We start from the raw sequence: 25,266 nt of genomic DNA on the forward strand, positions 1-25,266 counted from the left end.
TACCTCTCCTCTCCTGTCACAGGAGTACCTGGACCTGTCGATGCCGCTGGACCAGTACTCCCCCAGCTTCCCTGACACTCGGAGCTCTACCTGCTCTTCAGGGGAGGACTCTGTCTTCTCTCACGAGCCGTTACCTGAGGAACCCTGTCTGCCCCGACACCCGACCCAGCTTGCCAATGGTGGACTCAAAAGACGCTGACTGCCACCCCTCCCCAGCCTTCCCCCAATTCCATCATCTCCTGTGTCCCTCATCCTCAATTCCCTGCTGGACACACTGCCTTTCTTTTTCTCCTTTGCTGCTGGCAAGAGCCAGTGCATATCTGAGGCCCTTCCTGTGTGGCCTACCCTACACCGTCACCCCGAGACCCTCTTCCTCTCCTTAGCCTGCTGTGTGAGAGAGGAGCCAAGAGGCAGGTACTTGATGGTAGCCACTTCCTCCTTCCTGGGTGTTGGACCAAGACCCACCCTGCTACCTGGCACAGCTTCAAGGCCTGGGGGGAGGGGACGTGTGGAAACAAGTGGAACAGGTGTGCAAGCAAGAGCTTACTGAGTGTTCTTGTTGACCCATTAGCCCCTGTGTTCTGCTGGCAGGGGTCTTGGGGGCTACTGAAGCAAGGAGATTTCTGTCAAGGCCTTCACTGACGGCAACCTTCTGCACCAGATGAATGGTACCAGTGGCTTCTTAATTCCAATATTAATTTGCTTTGCTGACCAAATACCTGGTACCAGAAGACAGGGAGGCAGAGATTGGGAGCAGTGATGTCCCCTTGGGCTGAGCCCTGGACCTGGGGCTCTGTACATAGCAATGAAGAGAACACAAAGTGTATAAATCTGAGTATATATTTACATGTCTTTTTAAAAGGGTCGTTACTAGAGATTTACCCATTGGGTGAGATGCCCCTGGTGGCTAGGAGGCATCAGTTGCTATATATTAAAAAACAAAAAACAAAAAAAAAGAAAAATGTTTTTTAAAAGGTCATATATTTTTTGCTACTTTTGCTGTTTTATTTTTTTAAATTATGTTTTAAACCTATTTTCAGTTTAGGTCCCTCAATAAAAAAAAATTGCTGCTGCTTCATTTTTATCCTGGGCGTGTGAAAAGGGAGCAGGTATCCACTGCGGAGGAGGGAGATGTTGGCACTTCATGCTTTATTTCCCAGTGGCCTCTTCCCCCTGGTCTGGGCGTCAAGAACCCCAGACAACCCTTCTATCTCTGATGCTTTGGAAAAGGCGCAGGGCCAAGACCACAGGTTTGATTGTCTCCTCAGAGGAGAGGGTGAGGGAATGAGAGCAACCAGAGACAGGATAGAGCATACAGAAGCCTCGAAACTGCAACCCCAGACCCCGTGTAGGTGAGCCTGTGCATCTGAGAGAGAAAATCTGTCACCCAGAGCTAGTTCTATAGCCAGGTGTCTTGTCTTTCCCAACCTACTGTTCATTTTCCTCTCCCATATGGTATCCTCCCCTTCCTGTGTCCCAGTTAGCCAGGTAGGATCTGTCCCTGATCTTGGCTTCCCCTGCAGTTTTTCCCTTTACAAACCCCACCCATCCCTCAGGAAAGGAAAAACAATCTCTTTGGTTTGGGTCTGCTTGGAAACTTACTTCTGCCACCTGCTGGTTGTTAGTGGTACCCTGGCCGCCCTGTCCTTAGCGCTTTTGGCTGGGTCACTGCAGAATACAGAACAACAGGTCAATGAGCTTTGGTCCTGTAGGGGTTGGGGTGGCTTCTTTACATGCATTCCGAGCTGGGCAGCTGTGGTGGCTGTGGGTTTTTGGGGTCACCATCAAAGAGTTCTCACCATTGTTTCTCTCAGTGCACATGTAACTGTCAAGATGTTACAAGTGGTTCGTATGCTGAAAGAAAGTGTAATTTGCCAGGCTTGGTGGCCGCACGCCTTTAATCCCAGCACTTGGGAGGCAGAGGCAGATGGATCGCTGTGAGTTCGAGGCTAGCCCGGTCTACAAAGTGAGTCCGGGACAGCCAAGGCCACACAGAGAAACACTGTCTTTAAAAAGAAAGAAAGAAACAAAGAAAGAAAGAAAGAAAGAAAAGAAAGTGTGCAATTTGGCAAAGAGGGCCAGGAAATGAATTTTAGCTCAAACTCATTTGCTTGGAGACTGCCATATCATAATGTCTTTCCTAGTTAAAACAGTGACTGTAATTCCTGCCACAGCTCTGCCTGCCTCAGTGTTGTGTGAAGGGATGGGAAAATCTATAAAGGGCTCTCTGTACGACTCAAGGAAAAGTGCTAGGAACTGTAAGGCATTGAAATCCTTGCTGTTGCTATTCACATTGCCCACAGACATCCCCAGAGACAGGGATGGCTATCAAATAAAAGATAGTGAAGTTGACCTGAAGGAAAATGAAATGGCTGTTTTACTTAGATGACGAGATTGAGTCTCGTGGGAAGAGGCACCAGCTTGTATAATAAAGATGCGCTGCTGGAGCTACTGCATCCGTCTGGTGTCCCGAGGGTTAAACTCTGGCTGAGGCATCAGTCGATACTGCCTTTCCATCTTTCCTAATTGCCAGAGGCTAGAGGGCATCAGTCCCTTGACTCTGTAATGTAATATATTGATTTCAGGTAAGTAAGATTGAACATAGATGAAGTAAGAAATCTACCTTAATGGTAATGAACTCTGTTTATCAGCTGCCACTGGGTGGAGCCAGCAAGCTAAAATCCTCCCCCACCCCCAGTATTAGGTAATATGCCAGTTTGCTCTGGAGTAGCAGGCCCACCTGCAGTAACAGGCTACCTGGGTGTAGCAATCTGAAACTCTGGACATGACCAATATAGCGTGTACTAAATTAGACATGGCACAAGTGTAGAGACGTACTGTTACAAATGCCAACAACTCTTATAGCAGAACTCTGTTGACGATGTGAGTTGTGTCTAATGTCACGACAGGTGCGTGTCAGGGAGAGCCTAAAATTGTGCCCAGTGAGATCACTGGCAGCTGGTGGAGCCAAAGCACCTACCTCTGCAGGGGAGTAGAGAGCAGTGAGGGAGAAAGAGAGGGCTTTCAAGCAACAGGACATGGCTGCCCATCCCCTTAGCCAGTAGAAACTTAAGAAGGAAGAGGACCAACAAGAACCCTGAAGTTGGCTGGGCCCTGCTGGCACACACTTTTAATCCCAGTACTTGGGAGGCAGAGGCAGGCGGAGCTGAGTTCAAGGCCAGCCTGGTCTACATTGTGAGGTCAGGGCCTGACAAAGATGAGCAGTGCGACTCTGTCTAAAAGAAAATCAAACGAACAAGAACACCGAAGTTATGAAGGACTCTGCATTCCCTCTTGACGCACCCTGAGCATTCAGAATCATCTTCATTGCTTCACAAATACATACATGCATGTTCTAGTGTACAAGAGTGGTTGGTGCAGTAATGACCACGATGCCATAGTTCTGGGCTGGAGCTGGTGCTTCTTTGCATTGAACTCATCTATGGGGGAGCATTTCCATCCTTGGAATCTGGAACTGTGGCGACTAATCATTAGCCAGAGCCCTACCAGTGAGGCTTCAGCCTGGTGGTAGGACCAGGTGCCCCAAATGTTAAAAACAGAAATATTGACACTATCTGTAAAATGGATAGAAGGATGTATCAAGTGTGTTACCAGCCTAGAAGTTACCAAAACCAGGTAAGGCTACTTCATAAATTCAAGGATAGTCTGGGCTAAATGAAACTTTGTCTTAGAACACACAACACACACACACACACACACACACACACACAAATGCCAGGTGTTGTGGTACACGCCTCTAACCCCAGCCCTTGGGAGGCAGAGGAAGAGGCAGGTGAATCTTATATGAGATTTTGGCCAGCTTGGTCTACAGAGTGAGCTTCAGGATAGCCAGAGCCACACAGAGAAACCTTGTCTCAAAAAAACCAAGAGGTCGGCACTTGGTGACACATGCCTTTAATCCCAAATCTCAGGAGGCAGAAGTTGGTGGATCTCTGTAAATTAAAGGCCAGCCTGGTCTACATAGTGAGCTCTAGGTCAACCAAGATTGCACGATGAGACCCTGTCTCCAAAACCAAAGAGTAAAGCAGAGAAGGAAGAAAGAAGAGCACAGCCAGAGCCCCCAGTGGCCAGGCTCCTTGATGTAACTACTTCGGTTTTGCTCATTGAGAAGGCCAGAAAGAATCTGTAAGGTAAGGCAGCGCGGCCGAACCAGGACTAAGCTAGTTAACCAGCTAATCCCTTTCCCACATTCCACACCTGTAATGCGCTAAGTTTAAACAAAACCCACCGGTGAAAGGAGGAAGCTTTATTGTGAGACGCCTGGCTAAACCCTGGCAGCATCATGGGATGATGTGTGAACACAGGGATTCCTCAGCCTGCAGGAGTCAGCTCAATGGCTGTACCAGGTGGGACCTGACCTTTACGACGGGAGCCTTTTGAGGTTCATGTTCTGGGCTGGGGGTGTGTGGTTCAGTTGCTAGCGTATGAGACTAAGCGTGAGGACTAAGGACTGTGCTGGCTGGGCGGTGGTGGCACATACCTTTAACCCCAGCACTCTGTGAGTTTAAGACCAGCCTGGCCTACAGAGCAAGTTCTGGAACAGCCAGGACTTACACGTAGCAAAAGGATGGTGTCAGGCCCTGCTCCCAGCCTCTATGACTGTGACAGACTGACCAGAAAACACACCCGGCACGAATGGGTAGGCCTTAATTACGTGCTAGCATAGCGATCTCACCCCAGATTCCCGTAGCCTCTGTGGGCACAGGATTTTTCTTTTTTAGGGGGCGGGGGAGGTTGGTTTTTTTCAAGACAGGGTCTCTCTATGCAACCCTGGCTGTCCTGGAACTCACTCTGTAGACCAGACTGGACTTGAACGCACAGAGATCCACCAGCCTCTGCTTGCGGAGTGCTGGAATTAAAAGTGTGTGCCACCACCATCTCTGCCTAGCCTTTTTTTTTTTTTAAGATGCATTTTTATGTGTATGAGTGTTTCACGTGCATGTATGTATGTGTACCACATGCATGACTGTACCCACGAGGTTCAGAAGAGGGTGCTGGATTCTGTAGAATTTAGGAGATTGTGGTAGGAGGGAGGGTGCAAAAAATTCAAAGCTAGCCTGGGCAATTTGGACCTTGAAAATCAGAAAAAGTTAAAGGATGAGGGATACAGTTCCTGTCTAGGAACCACGGGGCCCTGAGCTCGGTCCCCAGTGCTGCCCACCTCCCAAAAAGCACACAGGAAGCCATTCAAAGACAACGTGGTGGGGGTGGCTTTACGAAACATTTAGTAAGATGACGCAATTAGACAGTACAGATACACTGCAATTAAGCTTCTCTAAATGGCCTGAACTTGGTGTCACTGCTCGCATCTCTGGAATGGTCATGAGGCCTCCAACGACTTAATGGCTGATCCTTTATCTCAAGCCAGACATGCTCAGCTAGAATTCCGTCATGGACGCCACTGCTGTGGGGCAGTGACTGGAGAGAGTGAGCTCCAGCCTCACGGGCTCCTTAGGCTCCTTTTGAATTAGCCTTGCTGTTCTGTGAGGTCTTCTGGGACTTGGCCTGGAGGACCTAAGAGAAGGCAGGACTTTAGGCTTTGGTCACAAGCAGCTGAAAGTCTTCAGGCATCCCCTTTTACCTTCTCAGCGGGGCTAATGGCCCATGCCTGTGATCCCCGCAGGACTGTAATCCCTGCCCCCAGGCTGGCCTGAGATCCAGGAAAGCCTGAACTACACAGAATGAATACCTTCCACCCCTCAACCCTCCACAAAGAAAAGCAATTAGTGTGGCCAAGAAATCAGATGTGTGTCAATTGCTTTGGTAAGAAAGGTGAAGACACACAAGCACGAGGCTTGGGCTTGGTTTCTGAATGCCTCCCCAGCCACAGGCTCGCAGCCGCCTGTCACACACAGTTCTCTCCCCCAGCCAGCCTCCTCCACTGGCTGACCTTCCTACTGCTTGCTTGTGCCATGCAAGCAAACTACTTCACCCAAATGGGAGAAGTGGGCACAGACATTCCTTATTTACATGTATTTTTCTAAAACTTTAATTGCTTTCCTGCTAGTATTTCCTGACATCAGAAGCCTGTGTAAACTACCTAACATGTGGAAACTATTTGCATTTAGCACTTTAAAAAAAAAAGGATCTGCCTATACTGTAATTAGCTTATAGACTTCATATGCGTGGGTCTGTTGCACCATTATGACTAGGGGTGTGTGTCTGTGTTTTCCTCTACTTTTGGATAAATGAGGTAAAGAGATAGCAGTTACGAGATGACTAGAGTCCAGCCTGCAACTTCCTGTTTTGGATGACAGGAAGAACTGCGCAGTGTTTTGTGGTGCCTGTGATTCTGGTGTCTCAGGGCCCTTACAGATAACTGGGGAGAGAGAGCGGTGTTTCTGTAGATTACTTACTGCTTCTTTGGAGAGATCTGATGGCGGTGTTATGTGTGATGATGGTCCCGAGGACAGTTGTATAAATTCTTCATCCTTAAAATATTAGAACTGAGAGAGATTAGTGACTTAAACCAACACATACTAGGATCTACCATGAACACCAGGAACTTGCAACAACTACTTTATACTATGTAGGGTTTAAAAAATAAAACCTAAGAATTACATGTAATTAAAATGTTGATTTAAAACATTATTTTTGGCAGTGCTGGGGATGGAGGCTGTGGTTTCACATTTTCAACAAGCCCTTAACCAATGAGCTACATGTCCATCCCTGTAGATTGAACATTTTTAGAATAGTAATAGATGTTCTTTATTACCAAGTAGTACTGCATTGAATACAGCAAATTCTGTTTCATTGGGAGGATTAGAAATACAAGAACTAAGCTGGGTGTGGTGGAGCACGCCTTTAATCCCAGCACTCAGGAGGCAGAGGGAGGTGGATCGCTGTGAGTTCGAGGCCAGCCTGGTCTACAAAGTGAGTCCAGGACAGCCAAGACTACACAGAGAAACCCTGTCTCCAAAAACAAAAACAAAAAGAGAAAAGAAAAAGAAATACAAGAACTAGCCAGGTGGTAGTGGCGCACACTCTTAATCCCAGCACTCAGGGAGGCAGAGGCAGGCAGATCTCTGTGAGTTTGAGGCCAGCCTGGTCTACAGCCAGGGATACACAGAGACATGTTGTCTCAAAGAACCAAAAATAAATAAATAAACAAACAAAACAAAACAAAGAAAAAGAAAAAAAGGAACGTAGAGAATTGGCTGGGTGTGTGTGCCTGTCACCTTAGCACTTGGGAGGCTGAGGCAGGGGATTCAGAACCCGCGTCTAGCCTGACCTACACAATCAGCTCTTGTTTTGAGGAAAAAAAAGTCAATATTGAAAAACATTTATTTTGGGCTGGAGAGATGGCTTAGAGGTTAAGAGCACTAACTGCTCTTCTAAAGGTCCTAAGTTCAATTCCCAGCAATCACATGGTGGCTCACAACCATCTCTAATGTGATCTGATGCCCTCTTCTGGTGGGTAGGCACACATGCTGGCAGAAAATTGTATACATAATAAAATAAATCCTTAAAAAAAATTTTTTTAAAAGAAAAACTTTTTTTTTTCAGCTTAATCAAGTAGGAAGAAAGTAACTAACCTTAGTTCCCTTTAGTTGAGGTGCAGGGTCTGAGACATTCTCCGGTGACTCAGGGGGAGTAGATGACACCATGACAAGTTTGGTCTTTGGAGCCTGGGGAAACATTATGAAAGTATAAACTGTCCTGCTCAGAAGTTCTTGTAAGAAAATGTGTGCCTTTAAGCAACCTGTCTTCCTCTGACTGACTGTCTGTCTGTCTCTCTCTCTCTCTGTCTCTCTCCTCTCTCTCTCTCTCTCTGTCGTTCCCCGCCCCCCCATCTCTGTGTGTGTCTGTGTGTGTAGATCTGCCTGGCCTAGAACTCACCCCTGCTGGGATTAAAGGTGTGTGCCTGATTACATCTTTCTCTGTGTTCTTGTTTTGAGATGCTGTGAAGGTTGGCCTGGAACTTGCTATATAAACCAGGCTGGTTTTGAACTCCTTGAGATCCCCCTGCCTCTGTGGTGCTGAGATTAAAGACATGTGCCACCATGTCTTGTAGACTTCCTTGGGTTACATGGAATATGCTCCTGCAATAGCAAGTTGGTATTTGAATTCTGAGTACCCTACATACAAAAGTTGCATACTATTTAGATTCTAGGATTTAAAATATTTAGTTCTAGGCCAGTTAGGGCTATATAGTGAGACCCTGCCTTAAAACAAAAACAAAAACAAGTAAGCAAACAAAAAAACCCAGGCACAGTGGCCCATGCCTTCAATCCCAGCACTTAAGAGCATTTAGTCAGAGGATCTCTGTGTCAAGACCAACCTGGTCTACATAGTGAGCTCAGGGCTAATCAGGGCTTCAAAGTGACATACAAACCAAAACAAACAAAACCCAAAGTCCTGGGGCTGGAGAGATGGCCCAGAGGTTCTGAGTTCAATTCCCAGCAACCACATGGTGGCTAACAACCATCTACAATGTGATCAGATGCCTTCTTATCGCCTTCAGGTGTACATGCAGACAGAGCACTGTATACATAATAAATATATAATAAATCTTTAATAAATAAACACAAGCCGGGCAGTGGTGGCATGCACACTTAATCACTCAGGAGGCAGAGGCAGGCAGATCTCTGAGTCCAAGTCCAGCCTGATTGGTCTACAGAGAGAGTTCTAGACACAGAGAAACTCTATCTTGAAAAACCAAACAAACGAAAAACCTACAGGTAAACCAAAACAAACAATGAGTTGAATGAAGGGAAAGAAAAGTTAACATTCTAAGTTAGCCCTTATTTGCTTTAGAATTTATAGAAATCTGAACAAATGAAATAGGGAAGAAAAGGAATCATTAGCTTAAAAGGAGGACTACAAGGGTCACTACTGAGGAATACTAGATGTTAAAGCCACTTAGCCTTAAGTTCCCGAAGTCCTCTGCTCTGACTGGGAGACCTTGGTGGCGAGGCCTGTAGTGATGGGGATCCAGGCTCTGCATCGATTCACTTACCTCTATACTAGGTGGCAGTTCAATAGGCTTGGGCTTCACATCTATCAGGTAGAAGGTCCGTGACAGGAGCAAAAGAGAAGGAGGGACATTTTCCTTCAAGTGGAGGTCCAGCCACTAGAGGATGGAAAGTGACAAAACATGGAGTCACAGGCTGCTGTAGCCAGAGGGCACTTGTGGTCATCTATTGCTGCCTTCCCTTGCAGCTGGTCTCAAAGCCCACTGACCACCTGTGGGGCACTGATGAAAACACCAAGCAGGGCTTTGCGGCTCACGCCTTTAATCCCAGCACTCAGGAGGCAGAGGCAGGAAGATCTCTGTGAGTCCAGGACAGACAAGGCTACACAGAGAAACCCTGTCTCAAGAAAAAAAAAATCAAACAAACAAAAAAACAAAACAGACAGAAAAAAAAGCCTACCAGTCTCTTGGCTTCTAGCCCAGGGCAAGTACCTAGCAACCACTCCCACTGGTCACTTAAACTCTCCATCCAATTATGGATAGCTAAGTGTCTTCTCTTAGCAAAAAGTAGACGGTGTGAAAGGATAAAGCAGAAGCCAAGTGCATGTCTGTAAGCTAGACGTGCGAGGCTGGGTCAGGATGTTGAACTCAAGGCCAGCCTGGGCTCCATGGTGAGATCAAGTCTCAAAATAATAAACAGCCTTATTAACCAAAGAAGTCAACATTAGACTGAAATTGTATAAGTTGTAAAGCATCAAACTAGCCACATGTTTTGTTTGTTTGTTGTTTATTTTATTTTTGCTATGCAGTCAAGGCCTCTCACTTGCAGTCTTCTTGTCCCAAGACTCCTAAGTGCTGGGACTGCAGGCATGTGCCACTATGTCACAATTGTTTTGTAAAACCAATACACAATGAGTGACACATACTGTTTTGTAGTGTGTGTGTGTGTGTGTGTGTGTGTGTGTGTGTGTGTGTGTGCACATGTGTGATGCATAAGTCTGAGTGTCAGGCTTTTGAGACAAGTGCTTTTATCCTCATTGAAATACCCTGAAATTGAGGTAGTACTACCCCTTTAAATAGCTGGGTATGTTTCCATTGTATAAAAACACCATATTTTACCTAATAATCCTGTTAATGATCTTTGGAATAATTCGAATCATTAAAAACGGTGCTGCTAGGGTAAGCACAGTAGTAAACACCTTTAAACCCAACACTCAGGAAGGTGAGGCTGGTTAGATATCTGAGCTCAAGGACAGCTGGACCCACATAGTGAGATCTGTCCCTAAACAAACAGACCAGAATACAACAAGCTAGAAGATGGGTGCAGCAGAGGTGGCTCACAGGTTAGGAGTGTGTACTCTTCTTGCAGAGCACCTGGGCTCAATTCCAGCACCCATCCCAGGCAGCTCACAGCTGTCTCTAACTCCAGGTGACCGTCATATGCTTCTGGGCTCCATGTTTTCTGTTGTTATTCAGGACAGGGTCTGACCTCCTCTATGACCCAGCTGGGCCTTGAATTCTTGGTGAAGCTCCTAGCTCAGCTTCCTGACTGCTAGGATGACAGATATCAGCTACCAAGCTAGGCAGTGTATGTGTCTTTATATTTTGAAAGATGATGTGGTTTGTCTCCATGGAGCTTTCTTTTCTCTCTCTCTCTCTCTCTCTCTCTCTTTACAAGTCAAGGTTTCTCTGTGTAGTGTTGGCTGTCCAGGACTCACTTTGTAGACCAGGTGGGCCTCGAACTCACAGAGATCTGCCTACCTCTGCCTCTTGAGTGCCGGAATTACAGGCATGTGCCACCATACCTGGCAGAGCTTTTATTTTTTAACTAGCAATGTCTATGCAAAGTCTGAACTTTGCTAATATACAAATGTGGCATGTCTTTGTTTTCACTTATCTTATGAGTAAAGTAAAAAATATCTTTTTTTTTTTTTGAGGCAAGTTCTCACTCTGAAGTCCATGCTGTCCTAAAACTTACTATACAGACCAAACTGGTCTCCACTCATGGCAATCCTTCTGCCTCAGCCTCCTAACCACTGGAATTACCCTCTATAAATGTACATTTTCCTTATAACTAGTGAAATGTGTAAGAGGAGAATGGCTTTCTGACATGGTTTCCAAGTGACAACCCTGGCTCCTGTCCCCAGATAAGCTTTACATGATATTGTAGTTTTTACGTTGATACAACGAGACGCTAACAGGAGCTCTTCCATGGTTTTTAAATGTGCTGCTACTGTTAGGGTACAAGCGTGCTCTCTGATTGGGGCTGCCGGCACCTACTACCAAAGCCAGCTCTGTGTGCTGATTTAGAACACAAGAGGAAAAGTGGCCAGGGTGGGCTCCTAGACTAGGTATGGTCTCTACACAGAGACAACAGTGCTAGCCCTTTGTGTGAGAATTGCTGCTAAAAACCTTACTTTGGTGTAAGAAATCCCAAGTGGGTCCTAAGATCTACCATATAGGCACGCCTCTCGGCTACAGTCTAGGTCAGTGGTTATCAACTGTGGGTAATGACCCCTTTAGGGGTTGAATGACCCTTTCACAAGGGTCACCTAAGACCATCAGAAAACAGATATTTGTAGTACAACTTATAACAGTAGCAAAATTACAGTTCTGAAGTAGCAGTGAGGCTAATTCTATGATTGGGGGTCTGCACAACATGAAGAGCATGAGGAAGGTTGAGAGCACTGACACAGATGCTTTTAGGAAGGGATTTTACAGATGGCATTGAGATCCCAAGTCAGTCAACCCCGACATAAGACCAAGCTGGGCTTCACCTAATCATACGACCTGGAGGTCCCAAACCGGAAGTTCAAGATTGGAAGCGTGAGTCGGGTCTGGCACATGGCCGACTTTGCACATGGCAGAAGCAGGCAAGCAGTGACTAATGTAGGTGGCTCTTGGAGAGAGAGCAGGTGGGCCGGCAGCCAGTGGGGAAACAGGAACTTCTTCCTTCCTACAGCTGCAGGGAACTCTGCTCAGCCAACAAACTGAAGGCACTTGGGAGTGGATTATTCCCGTCAGAGACTCCAGAAAGGAATACAGCCTGCACTTGTGACCTCTGGGACTGTGAGCCACTATGGCTGCCACTGTGATCATTTATAATCATGGTCATTTGTAATAGCACTATAGAAAACTGTGGTTCCCTGTCCCTGCCCAAGGGGAAAACAGATGAACCTCTTCAAGCTATGTTTAACTGCTTCCCGAAATAAAGGCAAATTATTTATGGTGGCTTGGATATTTGGACCTTAAAGTTCCCCCAAGATCCATGTGTTGAAGGCATATTCAGAGCCCGTTGTGCTAATGGGAACTGTGGAACTTTTAGGAGGTGAGGCCTAGTAGGAAGAAGTCAGACCACTGAAGGGAATTTTAGGACTTTGTCTCCTTTTTCTTTGCCTTTCTAAGAAAAAACAAAAAACAAACAAACAAACAAACAAAAAACAAACAAAACAAAACAAAAAACCAAACCAGGGTCTCAATTTGTAGTCCAAGCTGGCCTGGCACTCACTGTGCAGACCAGGCTGGCCTCAAACTCACAGCTCTGCCTCCTCTGCCTGCCGAGTGCTGGGATTAAAGGTGTGCTTGTCCTTTGCTTCCTGGCCACCATAAAATGAACAAGACTTCTCTGCTGTGCACGGTAGACAGTGCTGGCACAGGACCACAGCACTGGGGCCAAGCAGCCATCAGCTGAGAGCATGTACGCCAGCTCCCCTTCTTCAGGTACATTTTGTCACAGCAGCAGGAAGCTGACTAACACGTCTTGCAGAGGAGAAAGCACCACATGAGCTTTGTGAGCTGCAGGGAGAGAGTCTCAGCGAGGAGGGCTGGAGTGCTGCTTGCCTCTGTGAGCTGCTGACACAGTTGTTCCTCGGTGAGGCCTAGTGACCTCATCCCTCGGGCCCGGCACGCAGACTGGAGTTCTGACACACTCAAAGCCTTCACCCCTTCTTTGGCAATTATCTGCAACAAGTGTAAGGAACTGTGTTAAATCTTTTGGATTTCAATTTTACTTAATCCCCACATTCCAGAAAAATCGATAGAACCCCTGATCTAGCTGATGCTTTGGCCCCCTGTCCCCTGCACTGATGGCTGCAAACCGGCAACTGAGATGCAAGGTCACTGCTACAGGACAACAATAAAAGACAGATATATAACTGCCCCCCAGCATTTTATCAGTGAGACATTTCCTGTCCTGGTTTGGATTTTTGTCTGGTTGTAACATCTACTTTTCCTTTTTAATTTTTAGGATTTTGTTAGAAAAAAACTATGTAATGAAAAGCTTCTCAATATAATTTATCACATGTCTCAATGCTGTTTCCCTCACCCCGAATGGCCTGAGTTCTCTGGTCCATAGGACTCCCAATAAGTAACAATTTCTGCATGGTGTGACACAAAACTATAGCTCTCCTGAGATCAGTACTGTTCATACCAAAGTTCTGAAAGCAACACCCAAAATCTAAGTAGGACTGATGTGCTCATGTCTTCCCTGTTTGAGGAAACATGCTTCCCACAACAGAATACTACAGCAGCTGGTTTAGACTCAGGAACCAGTCTCTCCATGTTTTAAAGGAACATAATTAGTAGTAGTAGCCCAAATGATGCCTTCTGCACCCAAGATGGCTAGACCTTGGGTTTCCTCCTAGCACTGTGCTTCGCCACCTTCTTTTTACCAGAGCAATCACCCAGCAGAATATTTACTTTGGCACCAGTTCCTCTGTAGGAAAACACAGGTGTGTGTGTGTGTGTATTCAAGAGATGGGGGAGGGGTGTGCTGCCAAGAATCCACTGAGCCAATATTTCCTTCCCAGCAGGTCCTAACTACTTTGATTAGTCCCAGCTAATACATCCAGATTACTGGCTGTTTACAATGGCCTTCTCAAGAAAATAGATCCTGATATGACAAGCAAATTCTGAAATGAGTAGTGAAAGCTGAAGTTGTCCCAATGGTTTTTTAAGCCATTCATTTTGCAAGAATGACTCTATGACAGACAGAAAATCATGCGCTTCACCGAGGAGCCCTCGGATGCCTCCTGGATCCCGTTGCTGTGGTTAGGTTCTTACCTCGTCATCTGCTTTTATAGACTTCAGTGTCATCAGGAGCTGAAAGCGGAGTAAGTTGTTTGTTCCGAAGGTCTGCAGTTCCAACAGCTTGCACAGGGCCACCAGCTGGGGTCGATCTAAGTGTTCTAGGGCTAACTGGTCCTCAAAGAGTTTGGAAAAGCCAACTATCTCCTTAGTGCTGGGCCTGTGGCCTGTTTGGACCTATGCAGTGGGACAGAAGCTGATTAAAATGTGTTTCTTCCTTCACATAAACCTAACAGACTATTTGAAAGAGACGTCAAGTCAGAGACTTTATGTGTGCCTTGTATTCATACTGGGATCAATGCCAAGTCCAATAACCATTCCCCTCCCCACAAAACAACTTTCTAGAATCAGACCTAGTCACTAGAAAAATCAGGAGTATTTCAGTTGGTACTTATCTTTCTTTTCTTTTTTTAATGTATGTATTATGTATGTATGAGTGCTCTACTTGCATGTACACCTGCCTGCCAGAAGAGGGCATCAGATCCCAATGTAGATGGTTGTGAGCCACCATGTGGGTGCTGGGAATTGAACTCAGGACCTCTGGAAGAGCAGACAGTGCTCTTAACCTCTGAGCATATCTTCAACCCCCTCATCTTTCTTTTCAAGGTGATTACTTAAGGGTAGCTTAAAAAAAAAACTATTCTAAATGTTTAAATGTTGTATATTTATAATTTAGATATGTGGCATTTCAAATATTCTGAACAATCTGGATGGTTCATGATAAAACTCCAGCCCAGAACTCGCTAGCCTAGGATGAGCCTTGACACCTGTTTTACATAGGAAGAAAGCTCTGTTGATGCGTCTCCCAACTTGGCTCGGTTTCTCTTCACCATTTCTTTTATTGTTTCTTGTAGGAATTTTGCTAGTTCCAATTTGGCAGCCATCGTCTTTTTCTGCTTTTCTTCCTTAATAAAAGAAGAAAAAATATTAATCATAGCAGCAGGCCACTAATAAGGAAAATACCTCCACCTTGCTGTTGTACATTCCCCTAACACATATTGCAGTAACACCATTAGCAGACAGGTCTGATTAAGTGTTCATAAGAAGCAGAGCATTGGAAAGGAGCGCCTCTTGAACTTATCTCCTTAGTCTTGCATCTACTCCTCATCAATACCATGATGACAAACCTCCCAACCTCACCTAGGCTGCTATTAAGCCAATCTCTGGTACACAGTCCTAGATTTTGCTCTACAGACAATACTCAGGAACTAACTCTATGTTGGTCAGGCTTACAGCTCAAATAGAAAAGATATAATTATGGAGCTGGAGAGATGGCTCAGAGGTTAAGAGCAGTGATTATTCTTCCAGAGGCCCTGAGTTCAATTCCCAGCAACCACATGGTGGCTCACAACCATCTATAATGTGATCTGATGCCCTCTACTAGTGTGTCTATACACAGACAGAATATTATATACATAATAAATAATCTTTTTATAAAAAGAGAATATATAATTATAAAAGTGTGTTTTATGCACAATAATAGATTTGAAAAATCACTATATAGGAAATAATTAAATACACATTCTTTGTTTTGAGACAGGGTTTTCTCTATAGATCCCTGGTTGTTCTAGAACTTATATACTCCAGGATGGCCTCAAACTAAAGATCCACCTGCCCCTGCCTCCTGAGTGTTGAAATTAAAGATGTGTACCACCACTCTGATTTAATGTACATCCTCCCCCCCAAAAAAAGACAGGGTTTCTTTGTGTAGCCTTGGCTGTCCTGGACTCACTTTGTAGACCAGGTTGGTCTCAAACTCACAGAGATCCACTTGCCTCTGCCTCCCGAGTGCTGGGATTAAAGGCGTGCACTACCACACCCGGCCTTAATATACATTCTTTTTTTTTTTTTTTTTTTTTTTTTTTTTGGTTTTTCGAGACAGGGTTTCTCTGTGTAGCCTTGGCTATCCTGGACTTGCTTTGTAGACCAGGCTGGCCTCAAACTCACAGCGATCCGCCTGCCTCTGCCTCCCGAGTGCTGGGATTAAAGGCGTGCGCCACCACGCCCGGCTCTTAATATACATTCTTAAGACACTGTTGACCAGTAGTTGCTAATTCTCATTCACTGTCAGAAATACAGTGGTAGAATTTTGGAATAATCATGGTCAAAAGGCTGGGTACAAGGTAGAGAGAAGCAGATACAGTTAAGTCTCCATCTTAACTGGACAGTTAAGTTCAATTAAGCAGGAATAATTAAGCCCCCAGTCCCTCTTCTTCCTGGATTCAAGAACATTTTCATTGGAATGCTGTCAGTTCTTTCTGGATCCTGACTATTTTATTTTATTTTTATTTATTTATTTATTTTTGGTGTTTTTGAGACAGGGTCTCTCTGTGTAGCCTTGGCTGTCCTGGACTCCCTTTGTAGACCAGGCTGGCCTCGAACTCACAGCGATCCGCCTGCCTCTGCCTCCTGAGTGCTGGGATTAAAGGCGTGTGCCACCACGCCTGGCCTGATCCTGACTATTTTAAATGTAGGCAAATTAAGGCCTGTAATTCTAGCAGCTTACAGAGAGCATCTGGCGAGAGTTTAAATGAATTAAACCATCTCCAGGCAGTTAAAGATTATAATTTGATTTTCCACTTTCATCTCAAATGTAGGCCTAGGGTGATAGCTCACTGGCAGAGTGCTTACCAAGCATGCAGGAGGCCTTCAATTCTATTCCTAATATGACTAAAAGAAAAAAAAAAGCTAGATGTGGTGGTATACACTTTTAACCCCAGCACTCAGGAGGCAGAGGCAGGGCAGATCTCTGAGTTCCAAGCCAAGCCAGGGCTATATAGAGAGACCCTGACTCAAACAAAAGATAAAAGACAAAAGACAAAAGGAACTTCTTCAATCCCTTATTCTCGCTGCCAACTTCATGATTTAGGCTCTGCTTACTTCCTTCTCTTGGCTCTCTCCCCTTCAGTCCTCTGCCAGCAAAATTCTTTTCCTAAAATATAGATCTAATCATGCCACCCAGTACTGCTTTAAGTTTTAGTTTCTATTATTCACTGTCACTGAAGGTAAAGTTCAAATTCCTTTAAGTGGAAGGGGCTTTCCAACCTGACACCCCTTCATCTCTCTTTGTCTGTTGAACCTTTGAGCAGCCTTCTGCTAGACTTACAGACTGTGGTAACGTTTCTCCACTCACTGAGCCTCCGTTCCAAATTTCCTTCATGAAACCTTCTCTTTCTTGTGTTTTAGACAACATGGTCCAGTCTCCCTGAGAGACTTCATTGTCCCTTGGAGGGCTTTGGTTCCACTTTTATGGCATTGTCTAGTAGGGACACAGAGGATGGAGGGCAGGTGAGCTGCTTCTGTAGCCCAAGCCCTTTGTGGTCACCAAGGCGCCTTCCCTAATAATCCTCATGGAACTGAAAGTCTGTTTGGCTGAATAAATCACACCTAGTGCTCACTAACCAAAGTAACGGTAGATGTTGGTTTGTTTGTTTATTTGTTTTCCAAGACAGGGTTTCTCTGTGTTAGCCTTGGCTATCCTGGATTTGCTTTGTAGACCAGGCTGGCCTCAAACTCACAGCGATCTGTCTGCCTCTGCCTCTGGAGTGCTAGGATTAAAGACATACACCACCACACCCGGCTACGTGTTTATTTTTATTTCAAATAAACCTTTTAAAAAGATTTTTACTTTACATGTACGAGACGTTTGCCTGCATGTGTGTCTGTTCACAGGGACCAGAAAGCAATGGGTATCTTGGAGCTGTAGTTACACATGGTTGAGCTGCCACGTGAGTGCTGGAAATTGAAACTGGGTTCTGTGCAAGCTCTTAAACTCTGAGCCATCTCTTCAGCTCTTTATTATTTTTTTTGGAATTCAGTATGTAGACCAGGTTGACCTTGAACTCAGAGCTCCTTTTTTTCTTCTTTCCTTCACTCCTTCTTTTTCTTTCTTTTTAGCAGTTAAAATAACTGTAGAGGCTGGGCGGTGGTGGCGCATGCCTTTAATCCCAGCACTCGGGAGGCAGAGGCAGGCAGATTGCTGTGAGTTCAAGGCCAGCCTGGTCTACAAAGTGAGTCCAGGACAGCCAGGGCTAAACAGAGAAACCCTGTCTCAAAACAAAACAAAACAAAAAAACCAAACACTTACATATACATAAATAATTATTAAAGCTCTGCCTTTTCACAGAAGAACTTCAGCATTTATTGTTTTATGTGCTGGGGATCCCCTGAGAGTGGAGTTATAAGTGGTAGTGAGCGGCCACGTAAAGGAACTGAAAGAGGTTCCTCTGCCAAGAGCAGTAAATTCTCTTAACCACTGGGCCATCTCTCCAGTCCCTCAAGGAAGAATCCAGCCTGAAAAGTGTGTGATTCCGATTACATGGTATTCTGGAAAAGGCAAAACTACAAAGTAAAACATCTACAGTTGCCAGACTGAAGAGAAACACAGTGGATACAAACAGGTAGAGGGCCTGTCAGTTTCAGAACAGTGAGGCCTACTCCATGTGACTCTGTGACGGTAGACAGGACGGTCCTACAGAGGTGACAGAACTGCACACCCCAGAGGGAACCCCACAGTTAAGTGTGTGCTTCCATTAATAGTGTATAATGTATTGACATAGTTACTCAGTTGTAACATGTACCACACTGGCGCAAGTTGTTGCTAGCAGGGGAAACCTACAAAACTGCTCTAAAGCCAAAGTCTGTTAATTTTTTAAAGAAGAGTTTTAAAATCCTGTATACCTTTTTGGATTCACTTTCAAAAGTTGATGGCAACATGTCTGGGAAGAGCTTCAGGAACACTGGTATCAAGAATTCCATAAAAGGTACAATTATGAACACCATAAATGGAACCAAGCGGAAGACATCAGCACAAGTCCTCAACAGCTGAAGAGACAAACACACAAGCAATATTATATGCAGGACATGCCCGGACTGATCCAGACAAGCACCACCGAAACAAAGTGTGTAAAAACGAAGGTTTTCCATGGCTGAAAAGGCAGAGTTTTCTCTTCAACGTAGCTCTGAAGTAGTATCTATGGGCTGGCTATCCTCAAAGGAACCTATGACAATTGATACATATTAATGCATCTCTTAAGGGCCCACATTTTAATAATGTAATATTAGTTAAATTTTCCTTTTTGAGATGAGGGCTACTTACTATGTTGTCCAGACTTCTCTTAAAATCCTGGGCTAACTGATCCTCCTGCCTCAGTGTTCCCAGGTACCTATGGTTAACAGTATGTTCTATTGTACAGTTTTTAAAATGTACACATATATTTAACATATTAAATATACAAATGGGGGCTTGAGACAGTGTTTCTCCATGTAGCCCTGACTATCCTGGACCTCACTCTGGCCTTGAATTCAGAGATCCTCTTGTGTGCTGGCATTAGTGTGTGCCACCACGGCCCAGGTAGAGTCCTTGCTTAGATGCTCAGGGCCCTGGGTCCCATCCTCAACTTTGTATGAAGCTTTGGTTTTTGATCAGTATTTATAATTTCTACTTTAGGAGGGTGGGGAGGGCCCTGCATCAACCCAGAAATGCTAAGAAAGTTACTTAAGGGTTAAAAATATTTTTTTATTATTTATTTCTGTGATGTGTGTCTGTGAATATGCCCAAGAAGGTGAGAAAGATAGAAGCTTCCTGAAGCTGGGCTCTCAGGCAGTTGTGAGCTGCCAGATGTGGGTGCTGGGAATTGAACTCAGGTCCTCTGCAAAAACAGGATGTGCTCTTAACCACTGAGCCAGTTCTCCAGCCCCAGCTAAGAATTTTTGTTTTGTTTTGATTTGATTTATTACTTATACAGTGCTCTGCCTGCGAGTACACCTGCAGGCCAGAAGAGGGCACCAGATCTCATTATAGATGGTTGGGAGCCATCATGTGGTTGCTGGGAATTAAACTCAGGACCTTCGGCAGAACACCCAGTGCTCTTAACCTCGGGGCCATCTCTCCAGCCCCCAGCTAAGAATTTTTAAGATGAAGTTTTAGTTCGTTATCATTTCCCATTTCCAGTATGATTCTTGCCTACCCTTCGCCTCTCTCGTCTGGTTAGCACCTGTCCATGCAGCAGCCTCCAAACTATTCTGGCAGCAACTTTCGTGTCAATCCAAAGTAAATAGAATCCATTGTAATAGTATTTAAGTTCATCCATGATTTTTTGTCTCAAAGACTGCTTTTCTTCTGTAACCTCTGTCTTAGCTTCTTTGGTAGGCTGAGGGCTTGTCACCTTCGGCTTTCCTGGGATTTGCTCCAGCTGAGGTTTACCAGGGACATTGTATAGCCAGCAAGTCGATGTGTGCAGTTTTTGTGTTAGTCTAGTCCGTAAGGGATGGACCTTGTTGCTTGGCAGACTGGGATAGGAGTACTTCCTGCTTCCATAGTTTTTCATATAGGTTGTACGTAAGTGAGAATCTGGCAAGTGGAGAAATGCAAGTGATGGGGAATGAGAGCAGGAAGGATAGACAAAATGGTTAGGCAATCTGGAAAGAAAGGATAACATTCTTTCAGTGGGATGTATTATTACAAACTACAACAACAAAAAGATATTTTATCTAGTTAAAACAATATGCCTGTAAGCAACTAATGTTTATTAATGGATGAAATGCAAGTGTGTGTGTGTGTGTGTGTGTGTGTGTGTGTGTGTGTGTGGCTGGGCATCAACCAAGGACCTTACACAGCCTAAGAATGTTCTCTATCATTATGCTACAAGCCCCCCCCCCCCCCCCCGCTCCACCCTGCCCCTACTCCCTCCCCAGCCAGAAATACAACTTTATTCTTTTTTTTTTTTTTAACTGACGTTGAGCATACTTTTAATCCCAGGACTCAGGAGGCAGAGGTAAGCAAATCTCTGTGAGTTCGAAGCCAGCCAGATCTACAGAGTGAGTTCCAGGACAGCCAAGGGTACACAGAGAATCCCTGTCTTGAAAAACCAACCAACCAACCAACCAACCAATCAACCAACCAATCAGACATCGAGACAGGGTTTCTCTGTGTGGCACTGGCTGTTCTGGAACTCCTTCTGTAGACCATGTTGGCCTGGAATTCAGAGATCTGCCTGCTTCTGCCTCTGCCTCCCTAGTGCTGGGATTAAAGGCATGAGCCTCTGTGCCCAGCTAAAAATTTAACTTAAAAAATTCATTTTTTATGTTATGTACATTGGTGTTTTGCCTGTATTTGTGAGGGAGTCAGATCCCCTGGAAGAGGAGTTACAGTTGTGAGCTGCCATTTTGGTGCTGGGAATTGAACCTGGGTCCTCTGGAAGAGCAGCCAGTGCTTTTAACCACTGGGCTGTCTCTCCAGCCCCTAAATTTTAACTTCTTAAGCAGCTGAATTGTGCTCAATCATTGAACACATTCTTATGAAAAATACTAGTAAGCCAATTCTGAAGAGTAATTTGCTATAGTAAATTACAAGTTCTGAAACGTAATTTCAACATCTAGGGACCAGCGAGCTAGTTCAGGTGTGTAAAGGCACCTGCCTTCAAACCCTGGCTAAATCCTTAGGACCCAGATGGAGGAAGGATGGAGAGTGCTGACTCCTACAAGGTATCTTGTGATCTCCAAAAGGGGGCCAGGGGCATGCCCTTTTCCATAATTAAGTGACAAAAAAATTTAAACACCACATTAGACAAAAAATATCTATTTGAAAACTTTTTTTCTGCCAGAGATGATGTTTAATAGTATTGTCTCTAGCTAGGTTCATAAAACAGGTGAAAGATCTGACTTGTGCTGTTGGGCTAGTCTATTGATAACAAACGTTTTTCGTTTTTTAAGATTTATTTATTATGTATACAGCGCTCTCCCTGTATGTACACCTGCACGACAGAAGAGGGCATCAGATCACATTATAGATGGTTGTGAGCCACCATGTAGTTGCTGGGAATTGAACTCAGGACCTTTGGAAGAGCTAACAGTGCTCTTAACGTCTGAGCCATCTCTCCAGCCCTGTTTTTTGTGGGTTTTTTTGTTTTGTTTTGTTTTTTGGCTTTTCAAGGCAGGGTTTCTCTGTATAGCTCTGGCTGTCTTGGGAACTCACTCTGTAGTCCAGGAACTCATAGAGAGCCACCTGCCTCTGCCTCCCATGTGCTGGGACTAAAGGCGAGCGCCACCATGCTTGGCAACAAAGAATGTTTTAATGAAACAACTTCATAGTCCATAATTACATAATATTGCTCTGTCCATGTGTCTATGGACTCTCTCAAAGTGATGAAGCACAATCCCCCTAAAATTCCTCAAAAGCATTTACGAATAAAAATTGGAATTAAGCACCCCAACCAGTGGAGTTTTTTGTTTTGTCTTTTTGTTTGCTTTTTGTTTGCTTTTTGGTTTTTCGAGACACGGTTTTCTGTGTACCAACCACTGGTTTTTATATTCTAATACTGTAGTTAAAACCAGAACATAAGACCTTAAAAATAGAACACATTCAAGTAAAGACAGCAGCAGGCAGGCAGCGAGTCATAGTGGTGCACACCTTTAACCCAGAACTCAGGAGGCAGAAGCAGGTGGATCTCTGTGAATTTGAGACCACCCTGGTCTATATAGTTAGTTCTAAGACACAGTTACAAAGTGAGAGAGACCCTGTCTCAAAACAACAGCCCTCTTTCCCCTCCTCCCCCAAAAGAAAGAAAGAAAAAGAAAGCTACTGACAAGGAGTTGGTTGGTTTTTGTTCTTGGCTTTTTCCCATTCTTTAATCCAATTTTTGTTTTGTTTTTCAAGACAGGGTTTCTCTGTGTAATCCAATTTTGGAAACATATCAGTATATATATTCTTTAAATGGCCAAAAGGGAAAATACACAATGAATGCAGCAAGTGGTGAGATTTGAGGAATATTCTTCTGAATACATACAAGAGACCTCAGACAGGAACATGTCCTGGGCTGAGCTTGTTCATGAGCCATTTTTCTCCTTTTTACACCTGAGGTCCTCATGTACCATCATCAATAACAGAAATGCCACTCTCAAACATCTATTTTCCATCACCCATCTACAAAATTACTCAGCTTGCATTCTAAAGCAGTGTAAATTTAAATAGGTTCTTCCTAAGAATGTATTTAAAACTCACCAAGGTTTTGTGTACTAAGCCAATCCTTTTGTTTTGTTGTTTCCTTTTTTCTGTTTCTCTTTTTGAGACAGGGCTCGGTATATAGCCCTAGCTGGCCTTGAACTCACAAAGATCAGCCTGCCTCTGCCTCCTGAGTGCCAGGACTAAAAGCATGTGTCACTACATCTGGCAGGGAGCCAATCCTTTTACAACACATATTTTCCATAAAGATGCATGAGTTCATATACATATTTGTGGGAAATTCCAAGCCTTACCTTGTCCAGAAAGTAGCTAAGAATGAATTGTAACTGTAGAAGGCCATATTTATTTTTTGTTTCAACTAACCAACACAGAGACCTAGGCAAAAGAAGTAAACAACTCAGTATTTTTAAAAGGCATCAATTAAATACCAGATTTAGGTGTTAACTAATGCAAAGGCAAAAATAGTGCATATTCAAGGTGTAAAATTGCCTTCAAGTTCCTTTCCAACAGCTAACAGTATTTTCTTGGCTCTGGATATGAAAATGGTACTTTTGCGATCCCAACACACAAAAATGGGTTCTAAGAAGATGGTCGTGAAGACGATATGGCCTCCAAAGGCTTTTTTATTTCTGGTCAATAGTGTCTAGTATCTACTGCGACCGTTAAAAGGAGAAAGACATCTTTAATTGTAACCAGAAAATACAAGTAGAAAGTAAACATCCTGTATTTAGTTCCCACCAACTTAAATGTTCAAAAGTATTCACTAATTTCATGTGTGAACAACAAAGACACAATGGTACCTACAAATGGCTCAAACGCAGATGGAAACGGATCCCATCCTAGTGTTATCTCCAGAACCCTTCATCTAAAACCGTTCTCCACCCAGAGCCGCTTTTTAGCTACTGGCAACAAGCCTGCTATCTCGCAATCGCCGAAGGGAGGTTCCCCCCACAACTCTTCCCCCATCCCATGGAAACTTCAACCGTAAAGCTAACACCGCGAACCGGGCTCAGCACCTTGGAAACCAGCCCCACAGCTGACGGCGCTCGCCGGAGGGGGCCGGGCCTGCTGCGGAGGCTTCCCAGCCTTGGGCTCCGGGCCACTCCCAGGCAGTCGCCCCGCCGTTTCGGGGAGCCCTACGCCCTGCGCTGCGGGGTTACCTTTGCACCCCACGCTCGCTGCACCGGTGCAAAAGGCGCCCTGGGCTCTCCGCCGGCCGCCTCGGAGGGATGTGGGGAGGACTGTTGTGGGTCGGGGATTGCTGGAGTAGGGTTAGGTACACCGTAGGGACGAATGTCGGCAGGACGCCAAAGTTTAGGGGTCAGGTGAGGGGGGGTGAGAGGGGGATGTCAGAGGCAGCGCGCGCCGGCTACGGGGTATCTGGAACCCCAAACCCTACCTTCCCAATTCCTCCCCGCCCCCAAGTTAGAGGGGCCGGAAGCTCAGACTCCCTGGTTCCACCTCCTGCGCCTCGCCCTGTGACATCACTCTGAGTGACGATGCTACCATCCAATGAGCTTTCAAATTCTGGGAAGGGCTCGTGTCCTTCACGGTAGCCTCGCAGACAGCAGCAAGGTCCCTGCAGGGGCCGGTGAAGTGACTTCTGGATTGGAGTTAGTTTAGGAAGCGGCTGTACTATATAACCGAAGCTGTGTTTTTCCCCAGTCGGCCCACATTCTGAAGTCTGTGGCCAGCTCGAACCCTTTGAATGAAGGCTCTACCAGAGTAATGTCTTGATAGTCTCCCTGGCAACCCATCTTGGAGTCACTAAGGACATCGCTTTGATGTTTCTGCTCCTCTCCCTTCTATCTCTGAAACTGTCTAGAGGTTGGCGGAGGAGGTTGCGTGGTCCTTGTGGAAGAAAAGCAGCAATGAGAAGGCGGACATCTCTCTTATGCAGGACCGAAGGCTGGAATGCTGCTGAAATCTTCATACGGGATTTAAATTTCACTAAAGAAATTGGTTTTAAATATCACTTATCATTAGTTTGTGTAGAAATCTCATCATTTAAAATATAGTCTACAGTAGCTGTTGAATAAGATAGGCATTGCAGGATTGAGGAGACTTCAGCTCCTCGGGTGGGCAACAAAGCCATCTTTGGAAAGTAAGTTCTGAAAGCATTCTTGGCCCCATTTATTTATCCGGCTTTTAATTCAATTTCTATTGCTTGATTGATTTTTTAAGATTCTGCCTGCCTTCCCAGTGCTATGATTACAAGTGTGTACCACTACGACCAGCTTTGGCTGTTTGTTTATTTTTGTTTTTGTTTTTTTGTTTTTTGAGA

The 25,266-nt window shown here is 44.9% G+C and overlaps 2 protein-coding genes across 15 annotated transcripts in view; one reads left to right on the forward strand and one right to left on the reverse strand.

Annotated features, from left to right (window-relative positions):
- The window catches only part of FGFR1 (fibroblast growth factor receptor 1), a 59,092-nt gene extending 58,014 nt beyond the window's left edge, over window positions 1–1,078 (forward strand). For all 8 annotated transcript variants that reach the window (XM_084760278.1, XM_084760280.1, XM_084760282.1 and 5 more), the window contains one exon: window positions 23–1,078. In XM_084760278.1, coding sequence (XP_084616404.1) covers window positions 23–199 — 177 coding nt within the window. In that variant the 3' untranslated portion in view covers window positions 200–1,078. The remainder of the gene's footprint in view (window positions 1–22) is intronic.
- LETM2 (leucine zipper and EF-hand containing transmembrane protein 2) lies at window positions 943–25,266 on the reverse strand. Of its 7 annotated transcripts, none has more exons than XM_084760323.1 (11): window positions 24,382–25,266; window positions 23,276–23,357; window positions 19,990–20,440; window positions 18,701–18,844; window positions 14,788–14,925; window positions 13,997–14,197; window positions 12,776–12,895; window positions 8,981–9,094; window positions 7,557–7,649; window positions 6,378–6,452; window positions 943–5,535 (listed from the first exon to the last, which is right to left on the reverse strand). In XM_084760323.1, exons 2-11 carry the CDS (start codon window positions 23,320–23,322, stop codon window positions 5,473–5,475), a joined length of 1,446 nt encoding a protein of 481 aa, XP_084616449.1. In that variant the 5' UTR covers window positions 23,323–23,357; window positions 24,382–25,266; the 3' UTR covers window positions 943–5,472. The 7 variants fall into 7 exon arrangements, with proteins under 7 accessions (XP_084616449.1, XP_084616452.1, XP_084616453.1 ...); XM_084760326.1 differs by having other exon boundaries at window positions 19,990–20,372; window positions 24,382–24,449; XM_084760327.1 differs by lacking the exon at window positions 24,382–25,266 and adding an exon at window positions 24,143–24,375 and having other exon boundaries at window positions 19,990–20,372.

This window comes from Acomys minous, assembly GCF_964271855.1.
Source record: "Acomys minous genome assembly, chromosome: 15".
NCBI lineage: Eukaryota > Metazoa > Chordata > Mammalia > Rodentia > Muridae > Acomys > Acomys minous.